At 48.3% G+C, this 19,847-nt stretch overlaps 3 protein-coding genes across 13 annotated transcripts in view; 2 read left to right on the top strand and 1 right to left on the bottom strand.

The window, feature by feature from the left end:
• Positions 1-10,342: 10,342 nt before the first annotated feature.
• NABP2 (nucleic acid binding protein 2) lies at positions 10,343-16,149 on the top strand. 7 transcript variants are annotated; one of them, XM_033866484.2, is made up of 7 exons: positions 10,343-10,502; positions 12,258-12,359; positions 12,765-12,903; positions 13,010-13,081; positions 13,258-13,339; positions 13,434-13,497; positions 15,623-16,149. In XM_033866484.2, exons 2-7 carry the CDS (start codon positions 12,281-12,283, stop codon positions 15,820-15,822), a joined length of 636 nt encoding a protein of 211 aa, XP_033722375.1. In that variant the 5' UTR covers positions 10,343-10,502; positions 12,258-12,280; the 3' UTR covers positions 15,823-16,149. The 7 variants fall into 7 exon arrangements, with proteins under 7 accessions (XP_033722375.1, XP_019773973.2, XP_033722376.1 ...); XM_019918414.3 differs by lacking the exon at positions 10,343-10,502 and adding an exon at positions 10,594-10,850; XM_033866485.2 differs by lacking the exon at positions 10,343-10,502 and adding an exon at positions 11,783-11,864.
• ANKRD52 (ankyrin repeat domain 52) overlaps positions 13,781-19,847 on the bottom strand; it is a 25,570-nt gene continuing 19,503 nt past the window's right edge. For 2 of the 5 annotated variants that reach the window (XM_073788506.1, XM_073788510.1), the window contains one exon: positions 13,784-14,911. In XM_073788506.1, coding sequence (XP_073644607.1) covers positions 14,753-14,911 — 159 coding nt within the window. In that variant the 3' untranslated portion in view covers positions 13,784-14,752. Of the gene's footprint in view, positions 14,912-19,847 lie in introns of all 5 variants that reach the window. The other 3 variants (XM_073788508.1, XM_073788505.1, XM_073788509.1) reach the window with 3 other exon arrangements.
• Positions 16,335-19,847, top strand: part of SLC39A5 (solute carrier family 39 member 5) — a 5,491-nt gene continuing 1,978 nt past the window's right edge. The window contains exons 1-5 of the mRNA XM_033866476.2: positions 16,335-16,413; positions 17,481-17,835; positions 18,041-18,224; positions 19,251-19,413; positions 19,572-19,741. Coding sequence (XP_033722367.1) covers positions 17,552-17,835; positions 18,041-18,224; positions 19,251-19,413; positions 19,572-19,741 — 801 coding nt within the window. The 5' untranslated portion in view covers positions 16,335-16,413; positions 17,481-17,551. The remainder of the gene's footprint in view (positions 16,414-17,480; positions 17,836-18,040; positions 18,225-19,250; positions 19,414-19,571; positions 19,742-19,847) is intronic.

Below are 19,847 nucleotides of genomic sequence, written 5' to 3'. Positions count from 1 at the left end.
GTGAATATACTTAACATTACTGAACTATATACTCTCAAAAATGGTTAAGGTGGTAAATTTTATGTTATGTGTTTCCCCCCCACACACACACACAAAAGCTAAGGAAGTAGAATGCTTAGAGGGAAAAGAAGTGTCAAAAACTGCAAACACAAGTCAAATTAAAAAAAGCAAAAACTGCCAGGATGTGGGACTGTGGACACCACAGCAGAAGGCGGTTCCATGGAGTTGGGTGGCACTGTGGCGAGCAGTTTCAGTGAGGCACTGGGAGTGGAAGACAGACTGCAGTGGCTCACAGTGAACAGGTGAGACAGAGAGATGGGGACTGAAGACAACCCTGTCGAAAGCTTGATTTCCAAGGAAGGAAAAGAGAGAGAACCAGCTAGAGGAGCACTGGAGGCTGAGGAAGTGGGTTGTGTAGGGGTGTTTTTCCTTATGATGAGAAAGGCTTGAGGATGTTTATGAACTGAGAGGAAAGCACTAGTGAAGAAGGAAAAGTAAAGATGGGAGAGAATCTGGTCACTGGGGAAAAGGTAGGAAGGAGTTCTGGAATTATGTTAAACAGGAAGAGGGACACACTTAAAGCAGGATAAAAGAAAAGATGGTACCAAAAGAGGCCCAGATAGTTTTTCAAAAATCACACCCGTAAACTTTTAAAATTCAGATAATCACTTATTCATTTAAGTGAACAGTGAAGGTATAGTTATGCTTAATTATGGTGATGTAAGCCCATCTGATGGAATAGCATATCTATTTTTATTTATTTATTTATTTATTTATTTTTGCGGTAAGCGGGCCTCTCACTGCTGCGGCCTCTCCCGTTGCAGAGCACAGGCTCCGGACGCGCAGGGTCAGCGGCCATGGCTCATGGGTCCAGCCGCTCCGCGGCATGTGGGATCTTCGCGGACCGGGGCACGAACCCGTGTCCCCTGCATCGGCAGGCGGACTCTCAACCACTGCGCCACCAGAGAAGCCCAGCATATCTATTTTTAAATGATGCTTATGAGGAATATACAGTAACATGATACAATAATAGATGAAAAAAGTAGTACACAAATTTGAATACAGATCTGTTTAAAAACGTATATATTGGGCTTCCCTGGTGGCGCAGTGGTTGAGAGTCCGCCTGCCGATGAGGGGACACGGGTTCGTGCCCCGGTCCGGGAAGATCCCACATGCCGTGGAGCGGCTGGGCGCGTGAGCCATGGCCGCTGAGCCTGCGCGTCTGGAGCCTGTGCTCCGCAGCGGGAGAGGCCGCAGCAGTGAGAGGCCCATGTACCGCAAAAACAAAACAAAACAAAAACGTATGTATTTATAAATAATCCATGTACAAAGAGACCAGAAAGAATTATCAAAATAACAATTGTTTTATTTAGGTGTAGGACTAAGAATAATGTTTTTCTTCTATTTTTAACTATCAAACATTTTATTGAGCATACATTTTTTTTGTCATAATTCAGCTTTAAACAGTCTTCCACAAATATGGAAAAAAATTTTTTTCAATTTAGAAATTACTTAAGAGTAAAAAGTATAGGAATGTTTTTACTTTTGAAGTTCAGGAATAAAAGGTGACAGAATTTGATCTCACCCAGAAGTTTTCCCTATTGACTTAATTCAGACAGTCTTATTTTTGCATTGAGAGTTAGAATGGACCATAAGAGACCATCTAGTTTAACATCCCAGGGCTGGAATCCTCTCCACAGTACCCAACAGTCACTCACCCTGTGCTTTGACAGTCCAGGGAAAGGCCAAGATAGGGTGCAGCAGGAGCACAGATGAGAAATATCTAGCCTAAACTCAAATCTCCCATAGCATTCTAGAATGCCTATGTCCCTCTAAAACAGGGTACCCGGAGCTTCACCCGTGGACTGACCAATATGAACACAATGGGACTATTAGCACCTTTCCTCTCTACTTCAATTAATGCAAACTGACACTGGTTAGTGCTGTTCTGGATGATAGCTACCGCCATTCTCGTAGTCAAGACAAACACACAGAGTTGGGATGAAAGGAAGGCACAAGAGAAAGAGTCAAGAATAGGTGCTACCTGAGACAGCCTCTACATGATAGCAAAAATATCACCAAATATCCATAATTCACCTGTTGAACTGCTAACTTTATAACATCTACCTCAAATAAACAAATTGTAATCTGGTTTCTCTACAATAGCTATTAAATCAATCAGAGGAAAAAAATTATTGCTGCCTTAAAATGAACCAGGTATGAAGTCTTCCAAGATACGCTAAGAGAAAAAAACTACAGTATATAATAGTACATGTAAATGTGCCACCATGATGTGCCACATAAATGTGCCAAAAATAATATGTATGTGACTATGCTTTCATATGCATGGAACTCTCCACAAGGATACATAAGAAACTGCCAACAGTGGTTGCTGCTGAGGAAGGGTCATTAAGGGACAGGAACAGGGGGAAAATTTTAATTTCCTCAGTTATCCCTTTGTACCTTTGAAAAAGATTTTCTCTGTGTGTTCACTCAATATTCAAATAAAGAAATAAATTTATAATTATCCTAAATTGTGAAAGTATCAATATTAAGATTAAATCAAAAAATATGTCCAAAATACTCAATGTCACATATACTATGTATGTCATTTATGTCATATAACATATACAACATATACATATAACATGTAATATACTATAGCAAGGTCTGGAAAAAATGTACTCTTGCAAGAAAAAGTTAATCAAGGTGAATCATAACAAAAAACCAATGTCCTAAAAAAGCATATATATATATATATATATATATATATATATATCTATCGGGCCCAGCCGCTCCGTGGCATGTGGGATCTTTCCGGACTGGGGCACGAACCCGTGTCCCCTGCATCGGCAGGCGGACTCTCAACCACTGCACCACCAGGGAAGCCCCTAAAAAAGTATATTTTTTTACCTTTTACCTAGCAATCCTAATTCCAGTAACTTAGCCTAAGGAAATAATTACACAAGTGTACAAAACAATATACTAAGTTGTTTATCTAAACATTGTTTATAATAGCAAAAAAAAAATCAGAAATGACACAAATATCCAGTATAATTCCTTACATCCATAAAATGGGATACAATGTAGCATTAATATAACTTAGATATATTTGTTTTTATTAATATTTATTTATTTAGATTTTTTCAATTTATTCATTACTTATATATAAGTAAAATAACACATACATATTATATATACTATAGTGCCATGTTTGTTAAAAAATTTTATGTGTGTACACACTTATATTGGAGAGCATCTAGAAGGATATATATTAGAGAAGCTGTCTCTAAGTGTAGAATTTTAGTACTTTTATTTTATTTATTTTTTGCGGTACGCGGGCTTCTCACTGTTGTGGCCTCTCCCGTTGCGGAGCACAGGCTCTGGACGCGCAGGTTCAGCGGCCAAGGCTCACGGGCCTAGCCGCTCCGCGGCATGTGGGATCTTCCCGGACCAGGGCACAAACCCACGTCCCCTGCAACGGCAGGCGGACTCTCAACCACTGCGCCACCAGGGAAGCCCTATCAGTACTTTTAATTTCACTCACAGTTTGTTTTTTGTTCTTTTTAATTTTATTTATTTATTTTTGACTGCGTTGGGTCTTCATTGCTGTGCGCAGGCTTTCTCTAGGTGTGGCGAGCGGGGGCTATTCTTTGTTGCAGAGCACCGGCACGGGCTCTAGGCACTCAGGCTTCAGTAGCTGTGGCGCATGGGCTTAGCTGCTCTGCTGCACGTGGGATCTTCCCACACCGGGGCTTGAACCCGTGTCCCCTGCACTGGCAGGCAGGTTTTTAACCACTTTGCCACCAGAGAAATCCCTCACAGTTTTGCTCTTAGTTTTTCCTCCTCTTTTGTTTTTTTTTAAACAGTGATCATGTTTTACTTATATAATTAAATAATAATTAAATCAATATTTATTATTTCTATATGCTAGCCACAATTCTAAGCATTTCTCGTGTATTAACTCAACTAATTATTAAAATAACTCTATGAGTTACTCTGTGTGAGGTCGGCATTACCATGATCCACATTTTACAGATGAAAAACAGATGCAGAAAGGTTAGAAAGCTTCTTCAAAATCATATAGCTAACAGGTGGTGGAGACAGATTCCAACCCAGGCAGACTGGCCCCAGAGCTCAAGCCTTTAACTGCAGTGCTAAACTGCCTCTCAAACTGAAAAATGCAAGTTGCAAAAATAGTATGGTCCCATTTTGTACAGTATGGTCCCATTTTTATAAAAACTGTTTTTTTAAAGTGGTATGTGTAGCGTATACATTTTAAAAATCTAGATGCTGAGATTATACTTTTGATCTATGTTATATATTTCTGCAAGATTTAATTATTTTTAAAAATCAGCAAGGGGCAAAAATGAAAACAGTACCCTTTTCTCCCTTGTTGCTATGGGGCAATGCAGAAAGCAGGCTGAGAGCCTGTATTGTATAGCTTCACTGTGCTTTCATTTTAAAACAGTGCTAATAACAATGTTATCTTAAGGGGGAATACAAATTCTGAAAAGTTATCATAATGGGGTCTCAGGGGATCCTACATCGCCAAAAGAAACAGCAGAGAACTTCCCCAAAGAAACAGCCTCAGTTGGTGCAGAGATGGCCAGAGGGTGTGGGAAGCCACCAGCCAGGCTTAGGAGTTGCAAAGTTCCTACTATAAAGTCAAGGTTTACAAAACTCTGCAAAGATGCTGGGCATTGTTCTTTCTAAATAGAAACCTCCACTTTATCTGCTTGGAGATGCTCCTGTTTTATCTACCCTCCTATAACTATATCCTTTCAGAGGTGTGGCCTCGAGAATTAAGGGGAAATTTAGATTTCGATTCTGATTAGGGCATTTCCTATTTGTCATCTATGGGAAACAAATGTTGAAGTGGTTATACACAATCTTGGAATCTAGCTCCTTGCCTCGTCTTGCCCTGCCCCTAAGTAGACAGTCAAGCTGACAGGCTAGGCTCCTTGACTATTCCTTCTACCCTCGGGGACTCTCAACACTGCTGTAGGGCTGTCACTGGGGTGGGTTATCATTTCAAGGGGGATGCAGTACAAGAACTCAACCACTCACTGCCCTAGGGACAGAAGCCTTAATAAAACCGAAACCACGGGGACCTCAAGAGTCACAGCCAGTGACCACATCCACTGGAAGCACAGTTTCCTAGATCTCCTCCTTGAGTTACGGAATAGGAAAAGGCCTTGGAAGGTTTTACTCAAGTTGGGGAGCTGAACTAAAGTAGCACTGAGGTGTCTCTTTAGACTTACAGGAGTTCTGCCAAATTCCCTGATTTGAACATCCTGAACCCAAACCCAAAACTGCATTCCCAACAGGCCAGAACCAAACCAGGTAATTATGTTGCTATACTTCCTCACTGTTACACTGGGATGTCTCTCTATATTCCTGGTCAGCATTATTATAAAAATGTGAGAACTTTATTAGACCCCTTCCTATACCCTTTTAACTTACTGTTGCAGTTGTTTTCACTGTTCTACCCCTAGAGAGAGCTAGGAATTCAAAACAGATTGTTTCTGGGCTTCCCTGGTGGTACAGTGGTTAAGAATACACCTGCCAATGCAGGGGACACAGGTTCCAGCCCTAGTCCGGGAAGATCCCACATGCCACAGAGCAACTAAGCCCGTGAGCCACAACTACTAAGCCTGCGCTCTAAAGCCCACAAGCCACAACTATTGAGCCCACATGGCACAACTACTGAAGCCCGTGTGCCTAGAGCCCGCGCTCTGCAACAAGAGAAGCCACTGCAATGAGAAGCCCGTGCACTGCAAAGAAGAGTAGCCCCCACTCGCTGCAGCTAGAGAAAGCCCACGTGCAGCAACAAAGACCCAATGCAGCGAAAAATAAATAAATTTAAAAAAACAGATTGTTTCTACAGAGCCTGAACATTTATCCTCCCTTATTCAGGGTTTCTTGAACCCACGTACAGGTGTACAAACCATGCACATTCACACACACACACACACATACATAGGCGCACACACACGAAACGTTACAGCAACCACTCCAACCCATTTAGAGTAACTGGGCATGCTGTCACCAATTCGTGGCAAAAGCATACAGGTAAAAGCCAAGTATATGTGCTGTAGTCTCCTTCTAATTCTCTCTCCTCCATGCCCTAAATACAGCAAAGGTGCAGAGGGCTGAGGATTCAGCCCAATTACTACAAATCACCAGACACATAGGAAAAGGGCCCCATAACCTGCCCCAGTGTAATGAAACAGGTGACTCCTAGGAATTTCACCCTAGTGAAGAAAGTAGGTGGTGGAGAGTGTCTCACAGGTGTCCCTAAAACATTTCATCTTATCTCTCTGTCTCCCAATAAAGAAATAGATCTGGAAAAAAAGAAAACTGAGTTGAGAATCTAGAAACCCGAGTCCTAGTTCTAGCTATATTACCGACCAATGTGTAGCCTGGGCAAGTTACTTAACCTCTCTGGGCCTCAGTTCCCTTTACTCCACATGAAATGAAACATCTGAAACTACATAAATTCTACGTAAGTACAAGAATAGGCTAAATTAGGGGATAATTATATGATAAAAGGTGCCCTGGCTTTATGAGAGCAAAGTCTGGCCTTGCTCTCTTTTGGCAACTCTCTTCACTTTCTAAGTGAAAAAAGTGGTCTTTTTCATTTAAGCAGTAGAATCCTTAGAGTGAAGTTACTCCCCCTCTTAGAGAACTGAGCTCTTAGGAACTCAGGTTCCTCATTGCCTCTAAAGTCCCATTTAATTCCAGAATGCTGTGATCCAGACTAGATTTAGCACAGGAGATTTTTAAAGTTAGGCTTCTTCAGCATGTTTTAATTGGTTCAATTTAAAAAAGAATCCAGAGGGCACACAATTCTTCCAGAACTCCCAACTAACAACTCTAACACCTAAAGTGAGGCTTACCAGGCTCAAAGACCAGCAAGGACCTCCCACTGGATCACCAGCACCAAGCACTATTTGTGTGGTTACCCCAAACCTCATCTTCATCCTATATACACAGCCCCCTTGCCAGTATAGACATGTAAAAGAAATGGAAAACACAATCCTTGTCCTCAAACTAAGTGCAGGCTTCAGCCCAATGGCTGAGTACACAGGATATAAAACACATAAAAAGAGTAAAATTTACTAAGCAATTTACCAACAAATAAAAGTTAATAGTTCACGTAAGACATAAGTATGCAAAGAAGAACAGATTGATGTGGGTTAATCACAGAAAGTTTTATGCAAAAAAGAGTTTTGAGAATCAGGTTTTCAAGAGCAGAAGGAACCCGGATTGGCAGAGAAGAGGGTTCTAGCCAGGAATGGGATTCTGAATCAAGGCTCTTTACCTTCCAAGTGTTGGGGGCAGGTTCCCTGTTCACAAGGCTCCAACCCCCTGATGCTTCCACTCAGTGCCACTCAGGAGACGTTCCCAGTAACCCATCTTGTTGGCTATTCTCCGACTGAGTCTTCCTTCCTAGGGACAAGCTCCATTGCCAAGGGGATGGATGTGATGTCACAATCAGGAGCACTCTATTAATAGGAACAAGGAAGAAAAAGGTGAGTCAGGAGAACTACCTGCACTTGGCAGTGAAACTAGACAGACTGGGATCTGGTGGTTGGTTGAGGAGGACGAGACAACTCCACTAAGAACTATAGGTTTCAAGGCTAGGCATCCAGGCTACCCTCTAAGGAGTGAGATCATCAGCTAAGGAATCACACGCACAGACCAGGTGATTCAAACATAGCTGAGAGGGGGAGAGAAAGGGACAAGAAGAAAGGTAGGGAAGAGGAGCTGTTTGAGATAGAAAAAGGTTCTTTTATTCAGTGCATACAACTAAAAGTAATGTCAATGAGTCTAAATCTGTGGCTATACAATGCAGAGAGCAATGAAAGCTTACATGCACAGTATGATGCTTTAATGTTTCCAGAGTGCTTTCACATAAATTATTTCATATAAAAAGAATTCTGTCCTACTCTCCACTTGAAAAATACTGTTTCATAAGAAGATGCTCAAGAATGTTGGTACAGGTGCAATTCTACTTCCAAGTCCAGAAATATTCCTGAGGGGATCAGGCTTTAAAAAAAAAAAATGAAGAGGCAGTGAATCAGGAAATTATTCTAGGGTAGGAAACTGGAAAGACTACAGGTAGCAGTATGATTAAGCTGACCAGACTCTCATTACTAAAAGGATGAAACTAAGTAGAAGGAGACAAGGCTTCAGACGCAGAATAGGAACTATTCAAATTCCTTTCCTTACCTTCACATCTATCCATGTTAACGGCTATCTTAGAAAGGATCACGATTTTTAGTCATAAAACAGAGACCATTTCATCCTGAGTCTGGTATACGTGCTCATTAGTTTACTATGTTCATCAGCCATAACACATTAGTGTGGTATTTTAAAACTAATCAGAGGATAAAAGTGCAAGGCCAGATCCACTTTCTCTTCCCTGTAGTTGGAGGTGGGGGGAAGTTGATCTGTCTCTCCCATCCATAATACAGAGGAGGGTATAATGCTTCTTCCATTTTGACCACAGCAACAGCCTGGCACAAGCACCTGCACGTCAAGAAATGCTTCCAGGAGCCAGTGCTGTTGGCTATGTTCAGTCTTCCAGTGACAAGTTTCAGACTCAGAAAGCAAACAGTTATCTAGCCTGGGAAAACCAATCGTCCTTCACTGCTCCCTTGACCAGAACAAAACAGGATTTTTCAACTGAGAGGAGGACCAGGAGTCAGGAGACTTGGGTTCTGGTCCCAGCTCTACCCACTGTATGGCTTTTAACAAGCCATGTATCCCTTCTGTAATTTTCAATTTCTTCACCTGTCAAGTAGGGAAAATGATAACTGCCTTATCGACCTTACATATTGTCCAGGAAAAGCAAATGACATAATAAATGTGAAAGCATACTGAATACCGCTATTCATAGGTAAGGTATTTGTAGTAACAGACTGCAAAATAAATTTAGAGTACTGAGGGCCCATGAGGAAATGCTTGAAAGAAGCCTGTTCTTTCTTTCCCATTACTGGGAACCAGACACAGCCACAAAGCTGGCTGGACACACAGGGCAGTAACATTATTGCATCACTCAGATTCCCTACCATTCCTATCTGGGGACAACTATCAGCCTGCAACATTATCAGCTTCTTGCTCTATTGTCAGACTAAAACCACCTGTACAGGAAGGGATTAGACTATCACTACCACAGCCCAGTCCCCAAGAACAGTGATTCAGTGGTCTCTAACAGCCACATTTGCTACTAGGTAGAATGAAGTCAGTTTCTGAATGGAGATGTTTGTCAGTCCCTCAGGCAAAACACCCTCACCCCTCTCAGCTTTCTGCTCCTTCTCCGGCCCCCTCCTTCCCAATCCTCAATTTCCTCTGCGTTCTGGTTTGGAGAAGGCTTTCCGGTGTGTGAAGTGTGTGAAGAGGGACTGGCAATCCAGGGCAGGGATGTAAGGAATGTGAGATTCCTTCATGGAGGGGTGGGAGGGAGAGGGGGGAAGGAATGGAGGAGGAAGACAAGGCTGTCAAAGACAAGGCATGGGAGAGGAGCCAAGCTATGGCGCTTCGAGGGCGGGGGTTCAGGTTCCGACGCCCCTGCCCACACTGACCCCCAGTATGTTCCCTGCCTCCCCTTCCGGCCCGTCAATCATTGCCCATTTAAACACCACGTGGTTCCCCCAATTCGCCCCCCTCCCTGTCCTCCAGCCAGCCCAGGCCCCCTCCCGCACTTCCTAAGGCTCCCCCACTCCAATGGACCTCCCCAACAACCCACCCATCAGCGCCCCTTTATCACCTCTAGACTCCTCCCTATTACTGCTCCCTTCCTCCATTTTTCATCTTTACTCCCATCCCTCCTCCTGACCTCCAATAGCTCGAACCCCCGTCCCAACCCCCCTGGGACCTTGCCCCCTCCCCTCCCACACCCTCTTTTAGGTGGGAGCTCGCGCAGGCGCCGTACGCACCGCCCTGGAAGCGGTCTGGACTCTCCGTACCCAGGCCTGGCTGGAGCTGAGGCCGCAGCGGCCAAGGGATAGCCAGGGTGCCGGGTCCCAGCTTTTCCTGGGAGGGGAAGGGGAAGGGGAAGAAAACGAGAGATGGTTCCGACCACTCTTCGCGGTGTGGGACAGATCCCTTGCCCCGCCCACCGCTGCTACGCAACCTAGCGGAAGCTCGTCACCAAACTCCGCCTTTTTGTTTAACTCAGCCCCGAACTAGAAGCCACAAGCGGCCAACGAGGTGAGTGGAAGGCTAGCCAGGCCTCCGCTCTAGAACGGAAGTCTTTATGGTCCCAGCGAGAACTAGATAGCCATTTGGGAGGGAGAGCTCTATGTTCTTCCCAGCGTGAGCGTCAGCGGCAGAGCTGGAGGCCGACTCTCCCGGAGCGCGAGACTTCGCTTTGGAGGGGTGCACGTGTTCGTGCCCTAAAGCTGATGCGGCTTGCTGCGAGATCGTCTCTAGGAGGCTGGCCTGCAGTGACCTGCCGTCTCCTCGGTCCCTCTCCCGTTTCCAGAGCTGTGGTCAGCATCCCGGAGCCTCCCGATCTTATGACTCATGGTCATGGGAGTGGATATGTAGTCAACAAGGCGACCACGGGGTGGGGAATGGGGGAGTGTCTGACCGGACAACTTTGATCTAGGGTTGCCCGCCTCTCTCCCAGTCGCACTCCTGACGTCTTTACGTCGGCCATCCAAACACTTGTACAGTTCCCTGAAACACCTAACGGGAGAGGAGGGAGATAAAATGTCCCTCTTCCCGGGTTGTGGTTTGATTTCCTTAGGGTACAGCACCATGGCTGGGGGTGTGGGCGGGAGAGAACTTGAGCTCCGAGGAAAGTCAAGGTGGACCCTAAAGCCCTCTAGGAGAAGGTAAGGGATTGATTAAGCAAACCAAGGCATTACAGTTACATGGCCTCTTAGGCTAATCTGATAGTAAGCAGTATTTGATATGGATATTCGCCAAGCAAATGGTAATGCACATGTACGTATATTGTTTATATATAATTGGTCTATAGACAACATTACAGAGCTAGCTGCCTTTTGTTGACTATGTAACAAGTCTCAAAGGGAACTAAAGTTTCGGGCCTCTTTTCAGTCTCTGAGGGGACCCTGAGATCTAGTGAGATAAGTGCATTAGGAACAGGTGCCTTTCAAACTGTGAGAGTCTAATGCAAATGTTGCTTTCGGTGCCCCAGATTCCATTACTTCCAAAGGGGGAGGGGGTGAGTCTGCCTGTTGTCTGTCTCTGCTGTGAATGCTGCTTTTTCCAGAGATCTTGACCAAGCTGGATAGTGCATTAAAGTTGAGGACCCCAAATCAGGAATAAAGATGAGAGTTAAAGCAGTTGGAGAAGAGGAGGAAACTTCCTGCTGTGTGCTAGACACAGCTTCTTATATAACTTCTTTTTCTCGTCTGCAAAATGAAATCACATATTGAAGAACTGTCGAGAAAAGAAGTGATGAGCCGGGTTTCATACTTTTGTCCGCCGGATTCCAAAAACCTTTGGTTCTTTTTCCACTGGGTCACGTCTAGGAGAAACAAATCTTAGTGCATTCTCCTAGTCAAGTGGAGGAAAATTGGTACCTGAGACGCCCCCTGGTGGTCCACGTGTTTTCTTGCGCAGCCAACCCTCTCCCGGGCTCCTTTAATACCTAAAATCCCACCCGCTTCGCGGCGCGTGAATCTCGGATCGCGATTGGCCGGGTGGGGACTGGAGGCGGGACGCGGGGGGGGCGGTGCTGATTGGCTGGAGGAGGCCCGCCGGGGGAAACTTCCGGGAATGTTCGCACTCCAGCGTTCCATTGGTCCGCTCCGGCGGCGGCGGGGCCTTTGGCTCCCCCTGCGGGCGGCTCAGTGGGGTGCAGTGTACGGCGGGCAGGCTGGGTGGGTAGTGGGCTGCGGGTCGGGGAGAGGATGCACCGAGTCCCCGGTTGTCCAGATGAGGGTTCGGGAGGGTTTGGCGAGTGAGATTCCATTCCTTGGCTCCGCACCAGGTTTCCTGCCCCCGTGTGCGTCGGCTTCTCTACTTCGGGGCTTGATACTGAAAGAGCATCCCGGGAGGGGGCTTCCAGCCCAGAAGCAGTCTATCCAGAGACACCCCCGAATTCTGATCTTGAAGTTGGAAGCCCCTGGGGAAGTTCGTTTCTACCCTTTTAGAAGAGTTAGAGGGTTTGAGGCTGCCTGACCCCAGCCTAGTGTGATAGGTAGGCCTTGCGAAGTGGACATGGGGGCGAAGGCTCCAAGCGTTGAACCTTCGTCCCCTTTTCCCCCTTCTAGTGGGGTGCTGAGGCTCGGGCAGCATGACGACGGAGACCTTCGTGAAGGATATCAAGCCCGGGCTCAAGAACCTGAACCTCATCTTCATTGTGCTGGAGACAGGTGGTTCTGCTGGCGCGGTGGGCCCCCTGCGCGCATTCTCGGGGTTGGGGGCCAGGAGGGGGGGAACATCACCTCTGTTCTTAACTTGCACCCGGCACAGCAGGGCGCACCACAGGACTGCTCACGCCCAGTCTCCTCGCCCCCACCCGGAGAGTTGCAGTGTAGGGTAGGTGGATGGAACGCTTGTCAGATCCAAGCCTCCAGTGCCTCTTGGGCCTCTTCCCACACGTGTGGGCCCTCTCCATGGTGCTGGCCCCTCCCTCACCTGCCCCAGGGATTTGACTTTGCCCTGTTTGTACACCTTTTTCCTCACTCCACCAATATCTAGACCTCATCCCTCTGATCACCACCACCCCCATTTATTTGACCATCCACCCCCTAACCCCATTGTTCTGTTCCCTCCAGGCCGAGTGACCAAGACAAAGGACGGGCACGAGGTTCGGACCTGCAAAGTGGCGGACAAAACTGGCAGCATCAATATCTCCGTCTGGGACGACGTGGGCAACCTGATCCAGCCTGGGGATATTATCCGGCTCACCAAAGGGTAAGCCATCAGGTGACTTCTGGCTATTCAAGGGCAGTAACGGGGTGGGGGGGTGGGGGGATTAACAGTCCCTGTAACTCGAATCCTGCTTTTTGTGACCCCACAGGTACGCTTCAGTGTTCAAAGGTTGTCTGACATTGTACACTGGCCGTGGGGGTGATCTTCAAAAGATTGGAGAGTAAGTGCTGTCTTGGAGCTGGGGATGTAGAAGCACCAGGCCAAGGAGAGAAGTTTGAGGTTTGCAAGGAGACAGCATAAGGGTGTGCATTCCCTGTCCTGTACCTGGAGCTTTCTGAGGTTTCCAGAGTAGCCCAGAGGTTGGGCCTGAGGCTTTGCCACTTTCTCCCCTTGCAGATTCTGTATGGTTTATTCTGAGGTTCCTAACTTCAGTGAGCCAAATCCAGAATACAGTGCCCAGCAGGCACCCAACAAAACGGTGAGTCCCATGGCTGTGATGTGTGGAAGGAGGGCAGGTCAGGCCAAGAAGCATGGTAGGGAGTAAGGTCTGAATGTGTCATTTGTGCCTTCAGGTGCAGAACGATAGCAGCCCTACGGCTCCCCAGCCTACCACCGGACCCCCTGCCACTTCTCCAGGTAAACCTGTTCCTTCCATCCACTGGCCCTCCTAGTTCTAATCTCCCCAGCCTGGAAAGATGCATTGCCCTCATCCCTTTTCCAGATCTCTCTTCTCTCAATATCCTCTTGCACCCAATTCTCCCAGTTCTTTTGCAAGTCCCTGGGTTGAAAAGATTTGGGGCCATGTTTCTATCACTGATAGAGCTCCCTTTTGCCACTGCCACTCAAAGGCAAAAATGAGAGCAGTTTCTCCACAAAGACTGCCCTCTTTCATTCTAGCTTGTTCCTCTCTGCTTCTTCTCTGGCAGAACCTTGCCTTTGTTCCCCTTGCCTATTTTGATTCATTATCAGTTCTGATACACTGTTACTTACAGGACTCAGCATGGAGTCCACACTGCACAACTTTAAGCACTAAATAGTTCCCCTTTAGGGTTGCCACTTTCTTGAAAACTAAAGGCCCTGCTTCTAGGCCTTGGCCCTCAGGATTATGGTTCTTCCAACTCAGAAGCCCCTGCTTTTGGTCTCTTGAGGAATTTGGCTTACTGCAGATCATCAGCTTTTGATTAGAATCACTCACCAACATCATTTCCTTCGTCTCCTGGCTTCTCCTTAGGAACCTGGTTTTTATTGCTCTTTTCTCCTTCTGGGTCATCTCGCAGCTGACCCTACCACTCCTGGGTGTTTGTCTCTCTCTTGCCTCTGATCCATGCCTTATGTTTCTCCCTGTGACACTAGGCTTCAGGCTTCCTCTACCCTTCCTCAGTCTGTGTCTGCATCCCCAGTTACCATGGTTTCCAAAACTGTCTGTGTCAGAACCACTCAGGGTCACGGTGTTTTTTAGGAACACCGTGAAATAACAACATTTAATTCCACCACAAAAGAGTAGCATCCAAAAAAAAAAAAAAAGAGTAGCATCCATGTTTTCAACTGAAAATATGACTATTACGTATTCTCAGGTCTCCATAACTCCATAATTTATAAAATTATTTTAAATAAGGTACACTTAAGCTTGTTTGTCCCTAATATTCATTTGCCAGATGTTTATTCACTTTGTCATCTGCTAACAGGTACAGAAGGTTTTAAAAAAAACATGTGTGGCATAAAAATGATGACTTCCTACATACTCCTCATTTTTTCTGTGAATTAAGGAAGGGGCTTTATTCTTCCATTTTTGGCTGCAGATATCTTAGTCTGATGGAGCAGAAGGATTCAGCAGGGATATGGGTAGGGTTCATGACTCCCTATGTATGTGAGAGGTTCATTTAACAAGCATTTATAGATGAGGAATGCCAAGGAAAAAACATAGCACTTGCCTTGAGGAGCTTGCAGTCCATGAAAGGAATAGTCCCACAGACAACAGTTGTAACACACTGTGGTAAGTGTGGTGATAATGATTTGCACAGCTAAGGTAGTTCAAGGAAACCATCGAACACTGAAAATACACAAAAATGTTGTCTGTTATTTTGGGGGTGTGAGAGTATGTATAATAGTTTTTGTACTTATTCTTATTTCTGTTTTCCCAAGTGAACATGTATCATTGTGGTACACACCACCACACTTTTTTCTTTCTTTCTTTTTTTTAAGATCCTTCTTACATTTTAAGATAGAAACTTCAGGCCCTTCCTTTCCCAATGCTTCTCCAGTCTTACAGTCACTTTTGGTCAAGGGTTCTTTTGTCGGTGGTCCTTGAGCCTAGAACTAAACAGCTATTTCTAGATCTGACTCCTAATGATACAGAGATGGATAAAAGAGAAAAAAAATAGATCGGGAATTCCCCACAGTCCAGTGGTCAGGACTCCGCGCTTTCACGGCTGAGGGCCCAGGTTCAATCTCTGGTTTGGGGAACTAAGATTCCACAAGCTGCGTGGTGCAGCCAAAAAAAAAAAACACAATTAAAAATAAAAAAGGAAGAAAAAATATCATACGACAGTTCATGCAGCAACTGCCAAAATGATGATTGCATCTTTTTGGGGCCCCATTCCTACAACTCACATCCTTTGCACTTGGTCCCACGGCATCAGTGTGCAGCTGTGCTCGGTGGAGACTGTGCTGCCTGCTGGGGCTGGAGGCAGGCCTTGGGGATGGATGCCTGCCTACCTTAGTTCTCTAATTCCAGTTTTTCTTCCCCTTCTCCCACAACTAGCCTCTGAGAGCCAGAACGGGAATGGACTGAGTACCCCACCAGGTCCTGGTGGTGGCCCACACCCCCCTCACACTCCCCCCCACCCCCCCACCCCCCGAATTACCCGAAGCCAGCCCAACCACACGCCTGCCGGCCCTCCTGGCCCCTCCAGCAGCCCTGTCAGTAATGGCAAAGAAACCCGGAGGAGCAGCAAGAGATAGCAAGACATTCTTCCTCCCTGCCACCAGCCACAACCCAGGTGTCTGCTAGAGAACACAGCTTTCTACTGGGCTGCTGGCTTTTGGGGGCAGGGGGTGTGTAGAAGTATTTTAGCCACTAAACTTCACTGGAGGGGTGGTGAGCAGTGGCCTTATCCGCCCTCAGCCCATAGTCCCCTCCTTGTCAGCTGAAGCGGCCTGTCCCCTGGGAGTCCGGGCCCTCTGCCTCCCCGCCTTGCTCTTTAGAAATGACGGTTACAGTCTGATCCTTGGGTCTGTGATGTGGAAGTTTAATTGAATCCCTCCTTCCTAATAAATGTTACCACTCTGTACTGGACTCCTTTGCTCTTTGTGGGAAAATGAAGAGGTCGGCAGCTGGGCATTTGGGAGAGTGGGGTGTCCCTAGGAGGTGGAGGGGAGATAGGTTACAGGCAAGGCCCGGGCAAAGGAGGCCTGCCCCTTTAAGGTAGTGCCCCTCCCCTGCCCCCTCCCTGCTGGTGACCCTTGTCCGCCTGCCTGCCTACCCCCCACAGCTGGAACCAAGAAGACTGTGTCCCCCTTCCTCTGGGCGTCCTTCCTGTTTCCTGCTGTCAGGTAATGCCGACCTCGACCCCCTGGGCCGGTCACCCCAGTCAGACTGTGCTCCCAAACCTTAAGCCAGGTCAGACATCTGAGGAGGCCCAGATACTCCTTTCCTCTTCCCACCAGAGCGTCCCCCCTCTCGTGGTCATAGATTCCCAGAGGTCTGGCTCTTACTCTTCTGGGATGAGGAAGTGCTAAAAACAATTTCTTCCCCACGCATCTGGGGTTGCCACTTATCTGCCTCTTTACCCTCCTCTCCAGCTTAGGGACACCTGGGTCCAACCTTCCCAGGGAATGTGGGGATGGGGGTTGGAGATGAATGAAACCCGATGCCATATGTAAGGTAGGTGAGGTGGGAGTGTAGGCAGGGAGAGGCTAAGACGGTACCACCTGGGTTGGGGTGTAAATTATTTAGAAGAAAAGCCCAGGCCCTGGTTCTCCTTGGCCATGTGGCTTTTTCAGGGGCAGAGGGTGGCCCCTCCCTACTCAGGGGCCCAGCCAAGACTGACCTTTGACCCCCACCCCAGAGACCAGTGAACCATTAACTCTTCTCTGATGTAAGCCTTCCCACACTGGCACCTCTCTGGCCCCGCCCCCAGGCAGGTGGGCTAGGAGTGGGGGCTTGTCCATCCCAGCCCTCTATCTGACATGGCCTCCGATCTACCTGGGCAGCTGGAGGCTGAGCCTGGCTCCCCTCCACAACCCAGGAACCTCTAAGTGTCCACAGCGAGGCCTCATGGGGACCTGAGGTGACGGCTCTCACACTGCCAGTTGGGGGTGAGGCCCTGGGGATTGAGGGGGGATAGAGAGGTGGGGTGAGGTTGAGGGGTGGGGTCTGGGGGATAGGGGAGGGACAGGGACAGGTCAGCTCTGGATCAGGTGAGGGGAGTGTTCTGGTTCAGGGAAGGTGTTCTAGGAACTGGGAAGCAAGAGGCTGCTCAGAAGGAGGCAAGGGGGAGGAAGGAAGGAGGCTGCCGCTGCAGCGTTCGAGGAGGGGGCGGTGTGAGGAGTGCAGGCTCCCCGGGCCCTGGGCTGGACAGCAGGGCAGGAGCCCCAGCCCCTCCTCCTTGTTCTTCCAGGGCACGGTCCTCAGAATGTTCCTGGAGGAGTAGAAGCCGGAACCAGAGCCTCTAACCCTGTCCCCCCGATAATGGGGCCCCCAGTGAGTCATCTGCTGGCTGGCCTGTGTGTGTGGGTGGCCTTGGGCTGGGTAGGGGGCTCAGCCCCCTACCTGGGCCCTGCTGAGCAGGAGCAGAACCATTACCTGGCCCAGCTGTTTGGCCTGTATGGGGAGAATGGGACACTGACTGCAGGGGGCCTAGCGAGGCTTCTCCACAGCCTGGGGCTAGGCCGAGTTCAGGCCCTCCACCTGGGACACCACGGGCCTCCAGCTGGTCAGGCTACACCCCCAGCTGGAGACAATTCCACGCACAGGTACTAACCCCTCTCCCCACCCCAAAATGTCACACCCCAGCTCTTCTCAGTACTTGGATCAGTCTCCTCCGGTTGCCTAGCTCTGGCTTCCTAAAATCAGATTCCTGGAATTACAGATTTTTCAGAACCTGATTCGTTACATCCTTTCACAGCCCCTTTCTGAGAGAACATGAGTAAGTCTGACTTTGTTATCCATCCACTCCAGGCCCCAGGACCCCGAGCTGAGTATGGACATCTGGGCAGGGCTGCCCCTGCATCCCCCTGGGTGGGGTGACCTGGAGGAGACCGAGGCCCCAGCACCACCCCATGGGCCAGCCCCATCGGGCCTGGGCCTCTTTCACAGGCTTCTGCTGCTGGACCATTCACTGGCTGACCATCTGAATGAGGATGTGAGTCTGATGATCTGTAGCGAGGGAAAAGGAGCCATGGCATTTAGATGGCCTGAAATGTTTAAAAAGTCAGTCATTTGGGGATTCCCTGGTGGCACAGTGGTTGAGAGTCCGCCTGCTGATGCAGGGGATGCGGGTTCGTGACCTGTTCCGGGAAGATCCCACATGCCGCGGAGCGGCTGGGCCCATGAGCCATGGCCGCTGGGCCTGCGCGTCCGGAGCCTGTGCTCCACAATGGGAGAGGCCACGACAGTGAGAGGCCCGCGTACCACACCAAAAAAAGTCATTTTAAATGGTTACTTAAAAAAAAATCCAGGTGTGATCTTAGGGTATGTTATTCCAGTAGTGAAATATGTCTCCTCTGGGCTCAGAGTAGATAAACCCATACCCCAAGCTCCAAGACTTGGTTTAGGGGCCACACTTGGCAAAGGAGAGAATTCAGAGAAGCAGCCCAGGGTAGCCTCTGGGGCTTGTTATCTGGAGAACGCGGCCTGCAGGCGGCAGATGGCTGTCTTCATCCAGAAAGTCGGTGAACTTGTTCCATGTACACCAGAGGGCAGCCAAAGCCAACCTGAAACAGGCCTGGTGAGGTGAGCACCCCATCCCAGGAAGCATTCCAGCCAAGGCTGGTTGAACGAGTGACAGGGCTGCTGAGAGGACGGCAGCATGGCATTTTAGGTTCTTTTCCTTCTAAGATTCTGCAATGGAGGACTCTAGTTGTCCAACCAATTCCATCACCAAATTCATGAGACATCAGGGGCTTGGGAGGGAGGGAGATGATGGCGCTGTTCACTAGCACCCAATCTGTACCGAACTGAATGTTTGCATTGGTTTGAATATTCACTAATAATTAACACACACTGATTATACCTAACTGTTCCGAGTCCCTGATGCACCTGCCAGTGTGAGCAAAGGGGACCCTGGGAGAGACCCAGGAGCCCATGCAATGGAAGGGCAGACATTAAAGATCTGAGTCACAGTTCTCAGCAATTCCCCAATGTGTGACCTCCAACTCCACTTCCCTAGTGTCTGAATGGCTCCCAGCTGCTGGTCAATTTTGGCTTGAGCCCTGCTGCTCCTCTGACCCCTCGTCAGTTTGCTCTGCTGTGTCCAGCCCTGCTTTATCAGATTGACAGCCGTGTCTGCATCCGGGCCCCAGCTCCAACACCCCCAGGGGATCTGCTATCTGGTCAGTAGGGGAGAGCAAGTGGTGGGGCACCTGAATCCTGTAGGGAGTGGGGCTCAAGCCAAGGAAGGGGGTTCGTTGGGGTCCCGCCTCCCCTTGCAGCATTCCCTTTAAGGCCTCCCTTTCAGCCATGCCTAACTTCAGCCCCTGATTCTCCCCAGCCCTGGTTCATAGTGCCCTGGCGGTCCTGCTGCTCAGCCTGCCTGCTCCCCTCTCCTTGCTGCTGCTGCGGCTCCTGGGACCTCATCTGTTGCAGCCCCTGCTGGGCTTCCTGGGGGCCCTGGCCGTGGGCACTCTTTGTGGGGACGCCCTGCTACACCTGCTGCCACATGTACGTGAAGCCCCTTTCCTGTCCCCCTGCCCTAGGGGTGGACAGCCTCCATGGAGCCAGTGTGTTCCCAGTCATAGGACATCCTCTCTCCCACCCCAGCTTCAGC

This window comes from Tursiops truncatus, chromosome 11, assembly GCF_011762595.2.
Source record: "Tursiops truncatus isolate mTurTru1 chromosome 11, mTurTru1.mat.Y, whole genome shotgun sequence".
In the NCBI taxonomy this organism is placed as follows: domain Eukaryota; kingdom Metazoa; phylum Chordata; class Mammalia; order Artiodactyla; family Delphinidae; genus Tursiops; species Tursiops truncatus.
The sequence above is the reverse complement of the archived record's forward strand: the minus strand, read 5'-3'. Positions and strand labels throughout refer to the sequence as shown.